Genomic DNA, 14,779 nt, shown 5'->3' with positions numbered 1-14,779 from the left:
TGAAAACAAAACTGAAAATTGTAAACACAAAACTTAGTGAGTCCCCCATCATATCACATACCATACATAACTCATAATGCATAACATAACTTGGTACTAACTACCCCTTCGGTCATGTCGATCTGTACCTTGCCTAGCATATCAGGGTGCTGGCCTCCCTTTCAGTCCTGTCGACCGGTATCTTGCCTAACATATCAGGGTGTTGGCTACCCCTTTGGTCATTTCGATCGATATCCGATGACTATTTCACCCCAACCACTATCACATAATATCATAATACATATGTCATAAACTGTCTAACATAATTGGTTACTAACTACCCCTTCGATCCTTTTGACCAATATTGGGGTCTAACTTACCCCTCCTATCACATATCACATAACATCATAGCATCAGGGCCGACCCTTAACATATGTCGGGTGTGCGACCGCACAGGGCCCGCATTGTTTGGGGGGCCCGATATTTATATAATTATATATATATATATATATATATATATATATATATATATATATATATATATATATATGAGATGTCGAAATTAAAGTAAACAAAAAATTGGTGGTTGACGTGGTAAAGGCGCTTGACATTTATCAGTTAGTCCTAAGATCGAAACTTGGCACAAGCAGTTTTGTTTTTTATTTTTATTATAATAGTTCAACATATCCTTTTAATTCAAACGTAACAAACACATCTATCACATAAGGAATTATCTATGTCAAACACATCTTTAATTAAATTAATATATAAGTCCAATTAAACTAAGTATATCACATAGAATTAGTATCTAACACAAACACGCATTTAATTACTATATATAAGTGCTTAGCCTCTTTTATTTATTTGTTGAGTTTGGGCAATTCGGCAGCAAAGGAAGACATAAGAAAAGGTTCGTTTTTTTTTTTTTCTCTAATGGTAATATTTTTTATAATTCATCATTATTAGTATTTTTTATAATCATTAGTATTTTTTTTTCTAGTTTACATTGTTATTGGTATTGCTCATTCAACGTTTTGATATATTCAATTAGATTTCTAGAGTTCTTTTATCATAGTTTTAATTTTTATCAAGTATTTGGTTGATTATTGTTATTTTATTTTCAGAAATAATGCCTCCTAAGTATTTATCTGGTAGTCAAAAACGTAAAAAGAGAAAAAGAATTGAAGAATCAACAAAGGCTAACAGTGGTTCTCTAGATAAGTTTTTCCAAAAAAAACCTAAAGTTCCTTCTCAAAATCAAAATAATGATGATATTCCTGATAATTTGGGTGTTGATGTCGAAGGAGATCAAATTAATGATGTTAATGTTGATAATGTTAATTTCGATGGAGATCGTGTTGATATTGATGATGGTGATAACATTGAAGATGATGGTGATGATGATGATGATGATGTTGATGATGATGATGATGTTAATGTTAATAGTAATAATGTTGATATATTCGATCCAAGAAATTGGGATGGACTAAGCACAGACATGGTGAAACGTTTGGTAGAGAAAGGTCCTAAAAGGGATAATACTATTGATAAGGGTCCACCTGATAGATTTTCTAGACGGTTTTCTGCAACTATGTATACTAGAACTCTGTCAAATAAATAGACATGTAACAGAGAATGGCTAGTATACTCGAAAGAGCTTGATAAAGTTTTTTATTTTTGCTGTAAAATATTTAGAAAAGGGATCCCGAAAGGTCAATTAGATAGTGAAGGTTATGCAGATTGGCAACATCTTAGTACAAGACTTAAAGAGCATGAAGTTGGTTTAGATCATCTCACAAATTTAGCTACTTGGTTTGAAATGCGTGAAAGATTGAAAGTTAATGAAACAATTGATAAAGTGGTGTATGATCAATTTAAGAAAGAAAGGGAGCATTGGGAAACAAGTACTATTGAGGATTATTGCACTAGTGAAATATTTGGCTAAATATAATTTAGCATTTCGTGGAACAAATGAAAAATTATATCAAAAGAGTAATGGAAACTTTCTTGGAGTGATTGAGATGTTTGAAGAGTTTGACCTGGTTATGAAAGAGCATGTACGTCGTATCAAAAATGATGAGATCCATGTACATTATCTTGGCCACAAGATCCAAAATGAGGTGATACTTTTACTAGCTGATGAAATTAAACGAAAAATCATTAAAAAAGTAAAGGAAGCAAAATATTACTCCATCATACTTGATTGTACCCCTGATACAAGTCACCAAGAACAAATGTATTTGATAGTGAGGTATGTAAATTTCTCCTCCAATGATGTTACTGTTGAAGAATCCTTTTTAGGTTTTTTGAATGTTAATGATACCACTGGTAAAGGGCTCTTTGATATTACACACGATGAATTAAAATCTCTTGGTCTTGATATTGATGATATGCGGGGGCAAGGGTATAACAATGGATCAAACATGAGAGGAAAACATCAAGGAGTTCAAAAGAGATTTTTGGACATAAATTCTAGAGCATTTTATACTCAATGTGGTTGTCATAGTCTTAATCTTGCACTGTGTGACATGGCTAACAGTTGTAGTAAAGCTAGAGATTTTTTTGGAGTCATACAACGAGTATATACAATATTTTCCAATTCTACTAAGAGGTGGCAAATTCTGAAAGAGAATATTAAAGGTTTGACTCCAAAGTCATTGTCTGCCACTCGGTGGGAAAGTCGTGTTGATAGTGTGAAGGCTATTAGACAACAACTTCCGGATTTAAGAGAAGCTTTACTTGAAGTTGCGGAAAAAGACAACGATGCTAAAATCCAAAGTGAAGCTAAATCGCTAGCAAATAATGAGCTTGGTGGATTTGAGTTTTTGGTATCCATAGTCATTTGGTATCAAATATTGTACATGGTGAACTTAGTTAGCAAAAAATTACAATCAAAAGATATGCTTCTCGATGTTGCTATTAACGAAGTGAATATGCTAATTGAGTACTTCAAAGAGTTTAGAGAAACAGGGTTCTCCAAGGCAATTGATGATGCGAAGGAACTTTCTGTTGAAATGAATATTGATCCGGTATTCTCTCAAAAGCGGCCGGTTAGTAGAAAAAAACAATTTCATGAGAATTCAAGTGATCAAGATGTTGTATTTTCAGCCGAGGAGAATTTTAAAGTTAATTACTTTTTATATATTGTTGATCAAGCAAGTGCATCTCTTAAAACAAGATTTCAACAATACAAAGCATATGAAAATATTTTTGGTTTTTTGTTTCCAAAAAAATGAAGGAATTTGATGACAAAGATCTCAAGTCATGTTGTCGCCGTCTTGAAGCCGCACTTAAGTCTGGTGAACAATCAGATATCGATTCTCATGAACTTTATATGGAGTTAAAGCTGCTTGACATGTTCTTACCGAGTGAAATTACGAGCCCTATTGATGTTTTAAAGTATATGAAAAAAGTTGATTGTTTTCCTAATGCAATTATTGCCTACAAAATCTTGTTGACTATTCCCGTAACGGTCGCGTCTACAGAAAGAAGTTTTTCAAAGCTAAAGTTGTTGAAGTCCTACCTAAGGTCCACAATGTCACAAGAAAGACTTAATGGATTGGCGATAATAGCTATTGAGAACGTTATATTGGAGACTATTGATTATGAAGAGTTGGTGAACAATGTTGCTTCCAAGAATGCTAGGAGAGTCTCGCGATTCATGTAGTTGTCTAAGATTATCTATTGTATGATCGTTCTTTTCTTTTGCTTCATATTATAACAATTATGAAATAATTAATGAATTTTTGATATAAGTAAAAATAAATATATATTTAGGGGCCCATTTTTTAGTTTCGCACCGGGCCCTTAAAATCAACGGACCGACCCTGCATAGCATACTAGTACATAATCATAACAGTTAACGATATACCAGATAATTATCACAAAGACAATTATCTCTACTATAATTCTTACTAGTGGGTCAGCGTTGGTGCCCTCGACCCACTTCATTATGCATTTACATTTGTCATTGAGTTCTTGTACTAACAAGTGATATTAGAGCAAGAATTTTCAAGCTGCTTGGAATTTCATCTCATTTTTCATTCAAAACATATTTTTCAAGTTGCTTGGAATTTCATCTCATTTTCATTCAAAACATATATTCGTTTTTCTGTTTGAATCTCAAATTTCTATAGTTTTGGCAATTTCCTTCTTGTTTCAATGGCAAAATTCAATTAACAGGCATTGTACAACATCGCAAACAATGTTGGATCACATAATTGTGCTATAATCCTAATTCCTAAAGAATGTGATCAATAGGTGATACACATTAAAGATTATCTCTATGGACTCGATGAAGACTTTTAGAGATCAATTAAAGCTAGACCTCACACATCTGAAGAAAATATTTATCGTTTCACGACTTATGATCAGGAATATTTTATATTTTTACTAATAAAAAGAAACTATGAATTAATCTTTAATGCAAGCATGAACTCAAGTAAGAACTTCCTCTAAATATCTTTATCCATGTTTAGAATTGGAAAATCCCATAAAAGATGTGGAAACATCTGGAAAATCTATATGAAGGCACTTGAAAAATAAAGAAAAGTAAGGTCGCAAATATACTTGTTGAAGTTAAGAGATTTTATGCAAAAATATGAATAACCACTAGATCAGACTTTCAGAAGGTTCATTTTACCGGTGTACAAACTCAAAAAAATGGAATCAATAAAGATTTACATGATATTGATGTTACTTTCATGCTTTCTTTAAGAAGTGAATGGATGATGATCACGATAATGGTAAAAGAACATGAGAACATGTATACATTCTCTTTATATGATATGTATGGCGTTTGGAAGTGTCGTGAAGACTATGTCATGGAAGAGTTAAAAGAGAAGTGTTATGGTGGTCCATTAGCTATTTTATCGAAGGAAGAGAATGTTTGATCAAAGCAAGCTAAAGAAGTCATGAATTCTAAAGCTTCTAATGATAAGGATTTTGATGAAGATCATGATTTAATTTTCAACAACAGAGCAAAAGTTTTTTTTATTGAAAGCCGAACTCAGGATCTTAGAATCGCTCATGTATGAACTTGAATTCTTTGTAAATCAAGGTTCTAATCAATCTGAAAATTTGCATGTAATTTCACCATAAAATATCAACTGATGAAATGAATTTTGAAACTTCGAAGGAAAAGAAACTTTTAAGAGATTCAGGTACTAACTATTTTTTACGTAAGAATCATCTTGCTAGGGATTATATGTTGAAGAAGTAACAAGAAAAGAATGAAAAAGTTAAAGACATGACATCTACATTGCTAAGCTCAAAGAAATTCAAAAAGTTGCCAATAACATGTCATTGATTGTTATGAATGACAAAGATGAAATGGAGGTGTGTTTATCATGAGATGATTACGAGGAAATGAAGTGTCCTACTCATGAATGTTTGATAACTGAGCACGGAGGTAGTGAGGTAGTACTAGTGAAAAGCCTTGTGAAAAGGAAGCTATTGAGAAATGTTTGATGTCGAACAAGCCAAAGAAATTCAAGATGATTGTACAACCATAGGTCAAACTCTCATTTCCTAATTAGGGAAGAAAATAAGGCAAAAGGGAGATGTTGGTTGTCCAATGCGTTTTAGAATATAAGAAACCGAAAAATATAGGCATTAGAGAGGGATGTTGATTGGTTAAATGATGATATAATCGTTTTAAGTTTTAGAATATAAGAAACCGAAAAATATAGGCATTAGAGAGGGATGTTGATTGGTTAAATGATGATATAATCGTTTTAAGACAAGAAAAAAAACTGATTTTGAAACAAAGAAATAATTTCTATAACATTGCAGATGACAACCTTTTCATAGTATGACCAAATGACGAAACTTTTTCATAGTAGTGATATTTTTGAACATCGAAACTTTTTACCATTTGTTGAGTCAAAAACAAATATTGTTGATAATATTACTTAGGACTATGAAAGCGTTGTGTTTTTTGATTCGATGCCTAATCTATTGTACACGTATGAGATTGTTCCTACTCTAGTCTCTATATTTGGTTATTTTTGTGATCTAACATTATATTATAAGTTTTGAATCAAATAATGGTAATTACATAACCCTAAAACGTGGATTTTAAATGTATGTTTCTAAAAATAAAAACCGAATGAGAGCATAATTCTATTTCAGATCAAACACTGCAAATGTTTTCGAATGATAAATCCCAAAACTGTAAGGGTGAGATATGAAAAAGTAACCTAATTGTGGTTTCTTTATTATAAGCACCCATGATAACAATGATTACCAATTATTTTCCTAAGAATTGAATATAAAAACAAAAAGCAAATTTCCAAGTCCTCTTCTTTGATTCCATTTCCATGTGAACTGTGACACCACTGAAACAGTAACCACCACTATATTCCTTTCGCCAGATAAACAAACCAAATTTAATCCACAATTTAGGGTTTTTTAATCACAAGTTGTGGTTGTATACTGTAGACACAATCACCAGTAATGTCAGATTAGGGTTCTTGCTTCCAGACACAACTCTCAGAAACCACAGTTGTGGAATCAGATCGAAACCACAATTCCTTCCTTCTGAAGCTGAATTTTGACCAAACCCATCATCATTTGATTGGTATGGAAGCTTCACTTTATTTATCCTTTATTCTTTAATTAATTTATAGTATTATCTTTCCCTTTTTCCCCTTTTTGTGAATTTTTTATCTCTCAAGTCAGATTCGTACACCCTTCTCGTTTCTCTAATCATTGACTGTATTTGAAAACCGAAACCCACTTATTACTTCAGATTCGGTAAATGGGTTCTTTTCAGTCTTTCAAGCTTTGAAGCTTTGAAGCTTTTCTGATCTGGGTTTTGTTGGGATTTCTTATTCGTCGATCATGATCTGGAAGATGGGGTTTTGATTTGGATTTGGATTTTGATCTGTTTTCGTTGGAATTTCGTGAACCAGATATCAATATCACGATCTAGGGTTACCGAATTTGATCATTTGCAAATTGCAATGGGGGGAAATGAAATAACTGTTGTAATGGAATTGAAGCTGGAAGAAGATGAAGACGAGTTCCGAAGCTGTTGTGCAGATGAGGAGGAACTCGATGTGGAAGAAATTACGAAACAAGGTTTAAATTTTTGCACCGATGATGAATTTCTTGATGAATTTTCTGTACGATTGTTCTTCAAGGGCGTATCGATTTCAAATCATGGAAACAATGGCTTCAATGTCTCTGGAATCGGGGTTGTAATGGAAGGAGCTAACAAGGTTCCTGTTATTCAAGTGCAAAAAAAGCTTGATTTCTTTGTAGATGAATCAGTTGCTGATTATTTGGCTTTAATGGAAGGTCTATTAGAAGCTACACAAAATAACATCAAAAGAGTATTCGCATTCACCGATTCCACAATCTTATTTCATCAGGTATTGTAATTTGTATTCATTTTGGGTTAAGTCAATAACTATCAAATTAATTAAGTTATTTATTTACGTATATGTAACATATCTCTCAGATTACAACCGAAAAAACATTGGAAAACCCACTTCACATGGCATTGAAGCAAAGAGTTCTAGAACATGTCACAAATCTTGATCATTTTGTTCTAAAATATATTCCCAAGGTTTTAGAGGCGTTACATCTTGCTAAAGTGGCAATTGGAATGATTCATCTTCCAATTAAAGGCGATAATTCAGTCCAGAAATGTTCAATTTGTTTAGAAGAAAAACCAACACCAATAACAATCACAATGAAATGCTCCCACAAATTTTGTTCAAGTTGCATCAAATCTCACGTTGAAGAAAAACTCGAGTCCTCTCAAGTCCCGGTTAAATGCCCTTGTGTAAATTGCCGATATTACATTTCTACCCCTGAGTTCAAATCTTTTCTTCCGGTTGTCTCTAATGCATTGTTGGAGGACACAATGAATTCGATTGGTGGAGATAAATTTTATTGCCCTTTTTCTGATTGCTCGGTTTTGCTTGATCCATGTTGTGATTTGAATGATAATAATAATAATAATAATTGTGTGGAGTGTCCGGTTTGCTTGAGGTTTATATGTGTGAAATGTGGGGTGACGTGGCATGCTTCAATGAGCTGTGATGAGTTTCAAGACCGCCCACCGGTGGCGGTGGATGGTGGTGGCGGGGCGGAGATTGGAAGATGGAGGCGGTGTGAGATGTGTGAAAGAATGATCGAATTGACACGTGATCACATGACTTGTTGGTATGCTTTTTTGTTTTTATTTTATACTATTTTTTGACTTTCTGTATTAAGTTGTTCTTTCTTATTGACTTAACGAGATCAAATGACAATTTTACCCTTACATTCGTATTCATCAATTTTAACTTGAGTTTTCAATTTAGGTGTGGACATGAGTTTTGTTATTCATGTGGGGCCCAATACATTGACAGTGAACAAACATGCGAATGTGCGATATTGGGAAGTGATGGAGGAGGAGAAAATGACGAATTTACCCTTACACAGAATATCGGTTCGAGCACTGCGATTGAGGAATGGGCATGGGATTCATGTGGGTCACTTTCAAATTTGATGGATGCGTATTCAGATCAAGAAAGATCACAACTTGCATTGATTCAAAGATTTCTTGCTGGAGGATTTAGTCTTGGAGATCATCATACATCCATGTATCAATCTCAATCTCAATCTCCTCCACATCAATGCACAGATTCTGGATCTTCATATCTTGATAACACCATGAAAGACCTTCATCAGCTTCCTTGGCTTGAGAGGTTTGTTTCTGTGATTAGTGACAATTATTATGAGGAGTATACTCAGTGAAGTATATTACATATTTGAAAATAGATAAAATGAAGAATTGAAAGATGGAGATTGGAGATTGGAGAGAGGAAGATTGTCATTTGTATTGTATTGTAGCCATTAAACGTGGTTAAATTAATGAATATAATCTTCATCTTGAAGATTGTATTGAATTATTCTTGTATACTGTTCATGTTCAGTATGATCTGTTCTTTTTTTTTTGAAAGGAAGGATATATTACAAGAAAATGAATACGAAATACTTTCTGTGTTATCTGGATTCAAGTAACTTTTTTTTTTTAATTTTTTTTAATTTTTAATTTTTTATTTTATTGAAGTTGGGGGTTTATGAGTCGTGTATTGCCATTTGGGCATTTCAACATACAGTTGGTGGGCGTGAATGTTTTTTGTTTATGTTGAGATTTTAACTGATGCACAAGCAAGCTTGGGAAGAAGTAGAGATGGAAATGGAGATACCTGAGGTAGTGTTTGTTGTTTGAATGTGCCTTGGGGACTTGAAGCTATGATCATGGCAGATCTAAAGAGGCAAATCAATGGAGAAAAGAGCAGGAGCAGCTGATTTCATACTCATTAGAAATCGTATTTATTGTTATGGAAATTTTGGTTATATCAAATTCATGTACTCCAACGGATCAACTTATGGAATTGAATCGAACAATCTTGGGGAAGATCAAACTGATGAGAAATGAAAAAAAAAACCATATTCGGCTAAAATCATCAGGATACCAAATGATCTTATAAAGCACACGTAAGAATTTCATTTTAGATCTATATCCCTTAAATTTCATTATGATTAAGCCCAAAAAAAATAAAATATAGAGCGATTATTATTATTATTATTATTATTATTATTATTATTATTATTATTATTATTATTATTATTATTATTATTAAGGTGAGTTTTGATTTGGATTCGATCTAATCTATCCATATGCTCTCATGTTAAAAAAAAGTTGGTTGCCTATTTAAATAAGGAGAAAAGGACGAATATTACCATATTGGCATATGGTTTGTCACAAAAAAAATAGTTAAAAAATATCATTTTCCATAAAATAACTATTAATTTTACGATGAATCTATGCAAAATCTTGAAATTTGTTTTTTGTAGGGCTACATGATAAATATTAAAAAAAAAAAACATACTTTGAAATTGTTTATGTTATTGCGAAAATAATCTTTTTTTATCAACTTTTCTTTGTGGCGTGGATCTTTTCAAAGGAGATTTTCCACGTAAAAAAGAGCTTCATTGCAAAAATGATATGCTTAAAACATTTTCATGGTAAAGCTATATTATAGCTTACAAATATTGTCACCTCATTATCATTTCTTTAAAATGGTGGAGTTGATGGTTAGAACTTAATATCATAAAATTGTTTACGTAAGGGTTAAAATTCGATATCTTCAATCTAAGAGGTAAAACTTCTACTAAGTTTGTTAGTTTTACTTTGACACCTCATTATCTCCTTAAATTTAACTTCTTATTAAATAACATCTCCAATAGTTGACCTCTTCATATAGCATTTTTTAAGAATTTAAATAATATAATCTCATTTATCTAAATTTTCTACAAAATTAATTAAATTTTCATAATAAAAACTTAAAATTATTAATCAATTATTTTAAATAAACTCTTTTAAATAAATTATTAATTAATAGATATTTTTTTAGTTATATAATATTATAAGCATTGATTTAACTAAATATGTGATCTTATAATCTATATTGATTTTATTTTATTTTTTATTATAATGTTATTAATTTAATTTAATTAGAGTGAAAATTTTAAAATTTGAAATTTGAAATAGATAATCAATAGGTTGACAAATGACATGACATTAGTTATGATACCTAATAGGACGACACATGATAAAAGAAGAATAAACTTATTCTTTTATTAGAATAAAAAGAAACGTATATATATAAATGTGTTATATTTAATCATCAATTAATAAAATGTATTTAAAACTAAAAAATAAGTAAGGGGCAATATGAAATAGTGTTAAAAATAAAGGGGTTAAGTGTTCAACCCTTCATTGTATATTGATGGTTAATAAGAATAAACGAAAAAGTCATGTTCTCTGACAGCTTAAGTCATCGGTTAATGACCTAGAAAGGTAACGAACTTTGGTCTTTGTCCACATTTAGGTAATCATGTTTTTTCCGTTCATATTTGATCATTAAACTTGTTTGACCTGTTCAAAATAAGGTAATATGACTGATAATTACGGTAATATTACCATATTATAAACAAGTCAAACAAGTTTATTGGTCAAATGTGTACGAAAAAAAACATGATTACCTAAATATAGACAAAAACAAAAGTTTCTTTTATCCGTTTTGGTAATATTATACAAGAACCGTCTCAGGGATTGTGCCCTGGGATTAGGCTCCGACAGTCAATGAACAATTAGGTTAGGCTTGGTCTAACCCAATTCAGTCGCAATTAGTCATGGGTTAGGCTGTGTTGCTAGGTCTTTAAAGCATACATAGTCTAACCCCTTAAGCGTATACAACCTGACTCCTAACTAGCTGAGCCTAAACTGAGTTGGCCCAAGATTTGACCATCTCCTCATACACAAAGACCAGTCAACCCGATTAGTTGCACTTAACATAAAGAGCCCAATATTACCAAAATAGGTAAGAAACTTTGGTTTTTGTCAATATTTAGGTAAACATGTTTTTTCCGTACATATTTGACCAGTAAATTTGTTTGACCTGTTTGACCTGCCATATTAACTTATTTTGAAAAAGTCAAACAAGTTCAATGGTCATATTACCTTATTTTGAAAAAGTCAAACAAGTTTAATGGTCATATTACCTTATTTTGAAAAAGTCAAACAAGTTCAATGGTCAAATGTGTACGGAAAAAAACATAATTATCTTAATGTGAATAAAGACTAAAGTTCGTTATCTTTCTAGTTCATTAACCCTTAAGTCATCTTGATCACTTAAGCAAATACTAGTAAAAAGCTCTAAAATAATCTTCCCTTAGATATGCTCTTATATTGAGAGATTTAAAAGAAATTGGAAAAAATAAGGAAAAATCTAGAAAATGTATTAATTAGGGGATGTCAAAATTATTATATCTAAATTACGAAGGTTGATGGATGTTTCTATCCGTATTTTGAGAAATTAAATATTTTCTTACTTTTTGTTCCTACATATCCTCGTACCCAATAAAATGGTGACATGTATAACATTTAATGCTCATTTAATGAGATATTTAATTTATCTTTTGTTACTATTTAATTTAATGAGATATTTAATTTAATGAGATACTTAAGAATAAAAGATAGAAAGATATTTAATTTATCTTTTGTTACTATTTGTTTTGTTTTGTTTTTTTTTTTTAAATATCATTTTTTATTATTTTACATTTTAAAATACTTTATAAAGTGCTCTTCTATTCCTTTTTAGAATTTCTATTTCTTTTTAAGATGTCACTATGACCATTTATTTTAAAATTTATAAAATATCATTTTCATCCCTTATATTTTCTTCATTTTCATGTTTATTTACTGTAACTGCTTTATATCTATATTAAGAAGTAACGACGGTGGAAGTGTCCATTGACGCTTTGCACCTCCACTTTTTAAAATGATATTTTTCGGCATTTAAAAAAAAATACTTTTATCTAAAATGGTATTCCCTTCTTTTTTAAAATGTCATTTTAATCTTAACTTTGGAATTTGTGAACTCTTATTTTCATCCCTTTTATGTTCTAAAATTTTGTATTTATCGATTATAGTTTTTTTGATTGCTTTCTATTTTGATATTTTCACCTCTATTTTTTAAAATACTTTATAAAATGATATTTTCCTCGTAATCTTTTTAAAATGTCACTGTAACTCCCTTCATTTTTAACTTTGTAAAATATCTTTTCCACCCTCTCTATTTTTTAAACTTTTGTATTATCCTTCGTGGTCTATGTTTTGATGTTTTTTGTTTAACTTTATAGTGTTTATTTTTACTTGTTCTTCCTACATATGTAGGTCACATATAATATGTTTTTGATTATTTGAACTTCCATTCGTTACTTAAAAATAATCTTACTTATTGATTTTTATGTACGTATCGATATAAATTCCAGTTCCTTTACGTTTTCTTGCTTATTTTTATGTAAGTTTTCTACGTATAAATTTGGTCACATATAATTTCTTTAGACGGTATATATCGAAGTTAGTCAGTGATACTAACTTTGTATATTTATCCACCAACAAATACAACAGTACCAGACTTTTATAATATCATTCGACAAAATTCAACTTACAAAATGAATTTGCACTGTCGCAATGTGCAAAAGACAAAACCCTAGTTTATGATTATTTTGTGAAAGGTGTACAAATTTTTTTTTTTTTTTTGGTAATAAATCATATGTTATTATTATTATTATTATTATTGTTATTATTATTATTATTTTGTAACAAATCGTATGTTAGTGTGACTATGTTTTGTCTTTTTCTCTTAAATAATACTATAATTAAAACGTTTATTTTTAACTAATTAAATTATTAAACTTCCATTACATGAATCCTTACTTTAAATACCCCCATACATCATCCACTTCCTTCTAGTTATCTCGTATCTTACCAACCCACCGTCGTTAGTGCTCCACTGCCCCTTTCATTCTCTTTAAAACACTTTTGTTTCCATTTTTGTCTATTTGCTTTTTATTATTAAGCGTTTCAAAGAATTAACTAAATATATGCCTTTTATATGTTTATGATGACACCTTTTAAACGATAGTGGTTTTGCGACCACAAGTTTGAACATATGAGCACTTCTATTGACAAGTGAATTCTCTTTATAGGTAAAAGAAGGGAAGAAAATAAATAGTTTAAGTCTATATATTTATTACTTTAAGGACATTATAATTTATTTCTTCGATAATAACCATGACAAAATGTTAAATTATGATTTAGTCATAAAGTATAGCAACTTATGTTTTAAATTTACCATTTATTTAGGTAATAAAGGGAGTGGTAACACTCCTACCATTTGACACATCAACTTTTTAACTGCCATCTCATCTTTTCCGTATAACATTTAGTCTTAACACTCCTAAAACTCTATTTTTTTTCTAATTTAATTTAATTATTTTATTTTTTTAAACCACCAACAATTAATATAATATAAATCAATTATATGAAAATAAGTATAACATTTAAATGCAGGTCTTCTTGATAGTTTCAGAAAATTGGTTTGTGAGAGGAACTAAGATAGGGGTGTGATGCGTAAGTCTGAGATTATTGGAGGTTCATTTCTGTCAAATTTAGATTTTTGTGTATTATCCTTCCCTGCATTTTGTCGAACACGTGGACTGCATTAATCATCTCACATTTTTTCTAACCTTTGAAACAGTGAAAGCAAGAGCCAAGTGAATCACAAAAAAGGAAAGAACCAATTTGCTCTTCCCTTTATCTCTCTCTCTCTCTCCTCTCGCTTGCTACTTGACGGCTTAGCGTAATCAAAGGGATAGAGTAATGAACTTGTAGCGAGACTTAGCGCCTCCACTCCCTTTAGTCTAAGAAGAAGTCGCCAAGTAGCAAGCGAGAGGAGAGAGAGAGAGATAAAGGGAAGAGCTGATTGGTTCTTTTTTTTTTTTTTTTTTGATTCACTTGGCTCTTGCTTTCATTGTTTCAAAGGTTAGAAAAAGGGTGAGATGATTACTTCAGTCCGAAATGCCGGAAGGACAAGACACAAAAATATGAATTTGATAGAAATGAACCTCCAATAATCTCTACTTACACATCACTTCCCTATCTTAGTTCCTCTCACAAACCAATTTTCTGAAATTATCAAGAAGACCATGCATTTAAATATTATACTTATTTTCATATAATTGATTTATATTATATTAATTGTTGGTGGTTTAAAAAAATAAATTTTGATTAATATGTGTACATAAAAAATATTTGTGTATTAAAATAAAATAATTTAATTAAATTAGAAAAAAATAGAGTGTTAGGAGTGTTACCACTCCCTATTAAGTGCTAAGACTAAATGCTAAACGGAAAAAGATGAGATGACAATCAAAAAGCTGATGTGGC

The 14,779-nt window shown here is 30.9% G+C and overlaps 2 protein-coding genes across 3 annotated transcripts; both read left to right on the top strand.

Moving 5' to 3' along the window:
- Positions 1 to 1,108: 1,108 nt before the first annotated feature.
- On the top strand, positions 1,109 to 3,646 carry LOC145030063 (uncharacterized). Its single transcript, XM_078978494.1, has 5 exons — positions 1,109 to 1,373; positions 1,476 to 1,572; positions 1,675 to 1,883; positions 1,936 to 3,104; positions 3,218 to 3,646. Exons 1-5 carry the CDS (start codon positions 1,109 to 1,111, stop codon positions 3,644 to 3,646), a joined length of 2,169 nt encoding a protein of 722 aa, XP_078834620.1.
- A 2,597-nt stretch (positions 3,647 to 6,243) lies between these two features.
- On the top strand, positions 6,244 to 8,970 carry LOC145031528 (RING/U-box superfamily protein). Of its 2 annotated transcripts, none has more exons than XM_078980104.1 (4): positions 6,244 to 6,559; positions 6,894 to 7,355; positions 7,445 to 8,154; positions 8,295 to 8,970. In XM_078980104.1, the coding sequence occupies exons 2-4, from the start codon at positions 6,945 to 6,947 to the stop codon at positions 8,728 to 8,730; spliced, it is 1,557 nt and encodes a 518-aa protein (XP_078836230.1). In that variant the 5' UTR covers positions 6,244 to 6,559; positions 6,894 to 6,944; the 3' UTR covers positions 8,731 to 8,970. The 2 variants fall into 2 exon arrangements, with proteins under 2 accessions (XP_078836230.1, XP_078836229.1); XM_078980103.1 differs by having other exon boundaries at positions 6,731 to 7,355.
- Positions 8,971 to 14,779: the final 5,809 nt, after the last annotated feature.

This window comes from Lactuca saligna, chromosome 2, assembly GCF_052625555.1.
Source record: "Lactuca saligna cultivar CGN05327 chromosome 2, ASM5262555v1, whole genome shotgun sequence".
NCBI classification, from domain to species: domain Eukaryota; kingdom Viridiplantae; phylum Streptophyta; class Magnoliopsida; order Asterales; family Asteraceae; genus Lactuca; species Lactuca saligna.
Note: the sequence above shows the minus strand (reverse complement) of the source record. Positions and strands in the feature narration are given on the sequence as shown.

Excerpts from the sequence above, each read along its gene's own strand:
- LOC145030063 (XM_078978494.1), top strand. The coding sequence starts at position 1,109 with ATGCCTCCTAAGTATTTATCTGGTAGTCAAAAACGTAAAAAGAGAAAA. Across the intron at positions 1,884-1,935 it reads AAGGGAGCATTGGGAAACAA|CATTTCGTGGAACAAATGAA; the intron begins GTACTATTGAGG and ends AATATAATTTAG. Across the intron at positions 3,105-3,217 it reads CAGCCGAGGAGAATTTTAAA|GAATTTGATGACAAAGATCT; the intron begins GTTAATTACTTT and ends AAAAAAATGAAG.
- LOC145031528 (XM_078980104.1), top strand. The coding sequence starts at position 6,945 with ATGGGGGGAAATGAAATAACTGTTGTAATGGAATTGAAGCTGGAAGAA. Across the intron at positions 7,356-7,444 it reads CCACAATCTTATTTCATCAG|ATTACAACCGAAAAAACATT; the intron begins GTATTGTAATTT and ends CATATCTCTCAG. Across the intron at positions 8,155-8,294 it reads CGTGATCACATGACTTGTTG|GTGTGGACATGAGTTTTGTT; the intron begins GTATGCTTTTTT and ends TTTTCAATTTAG.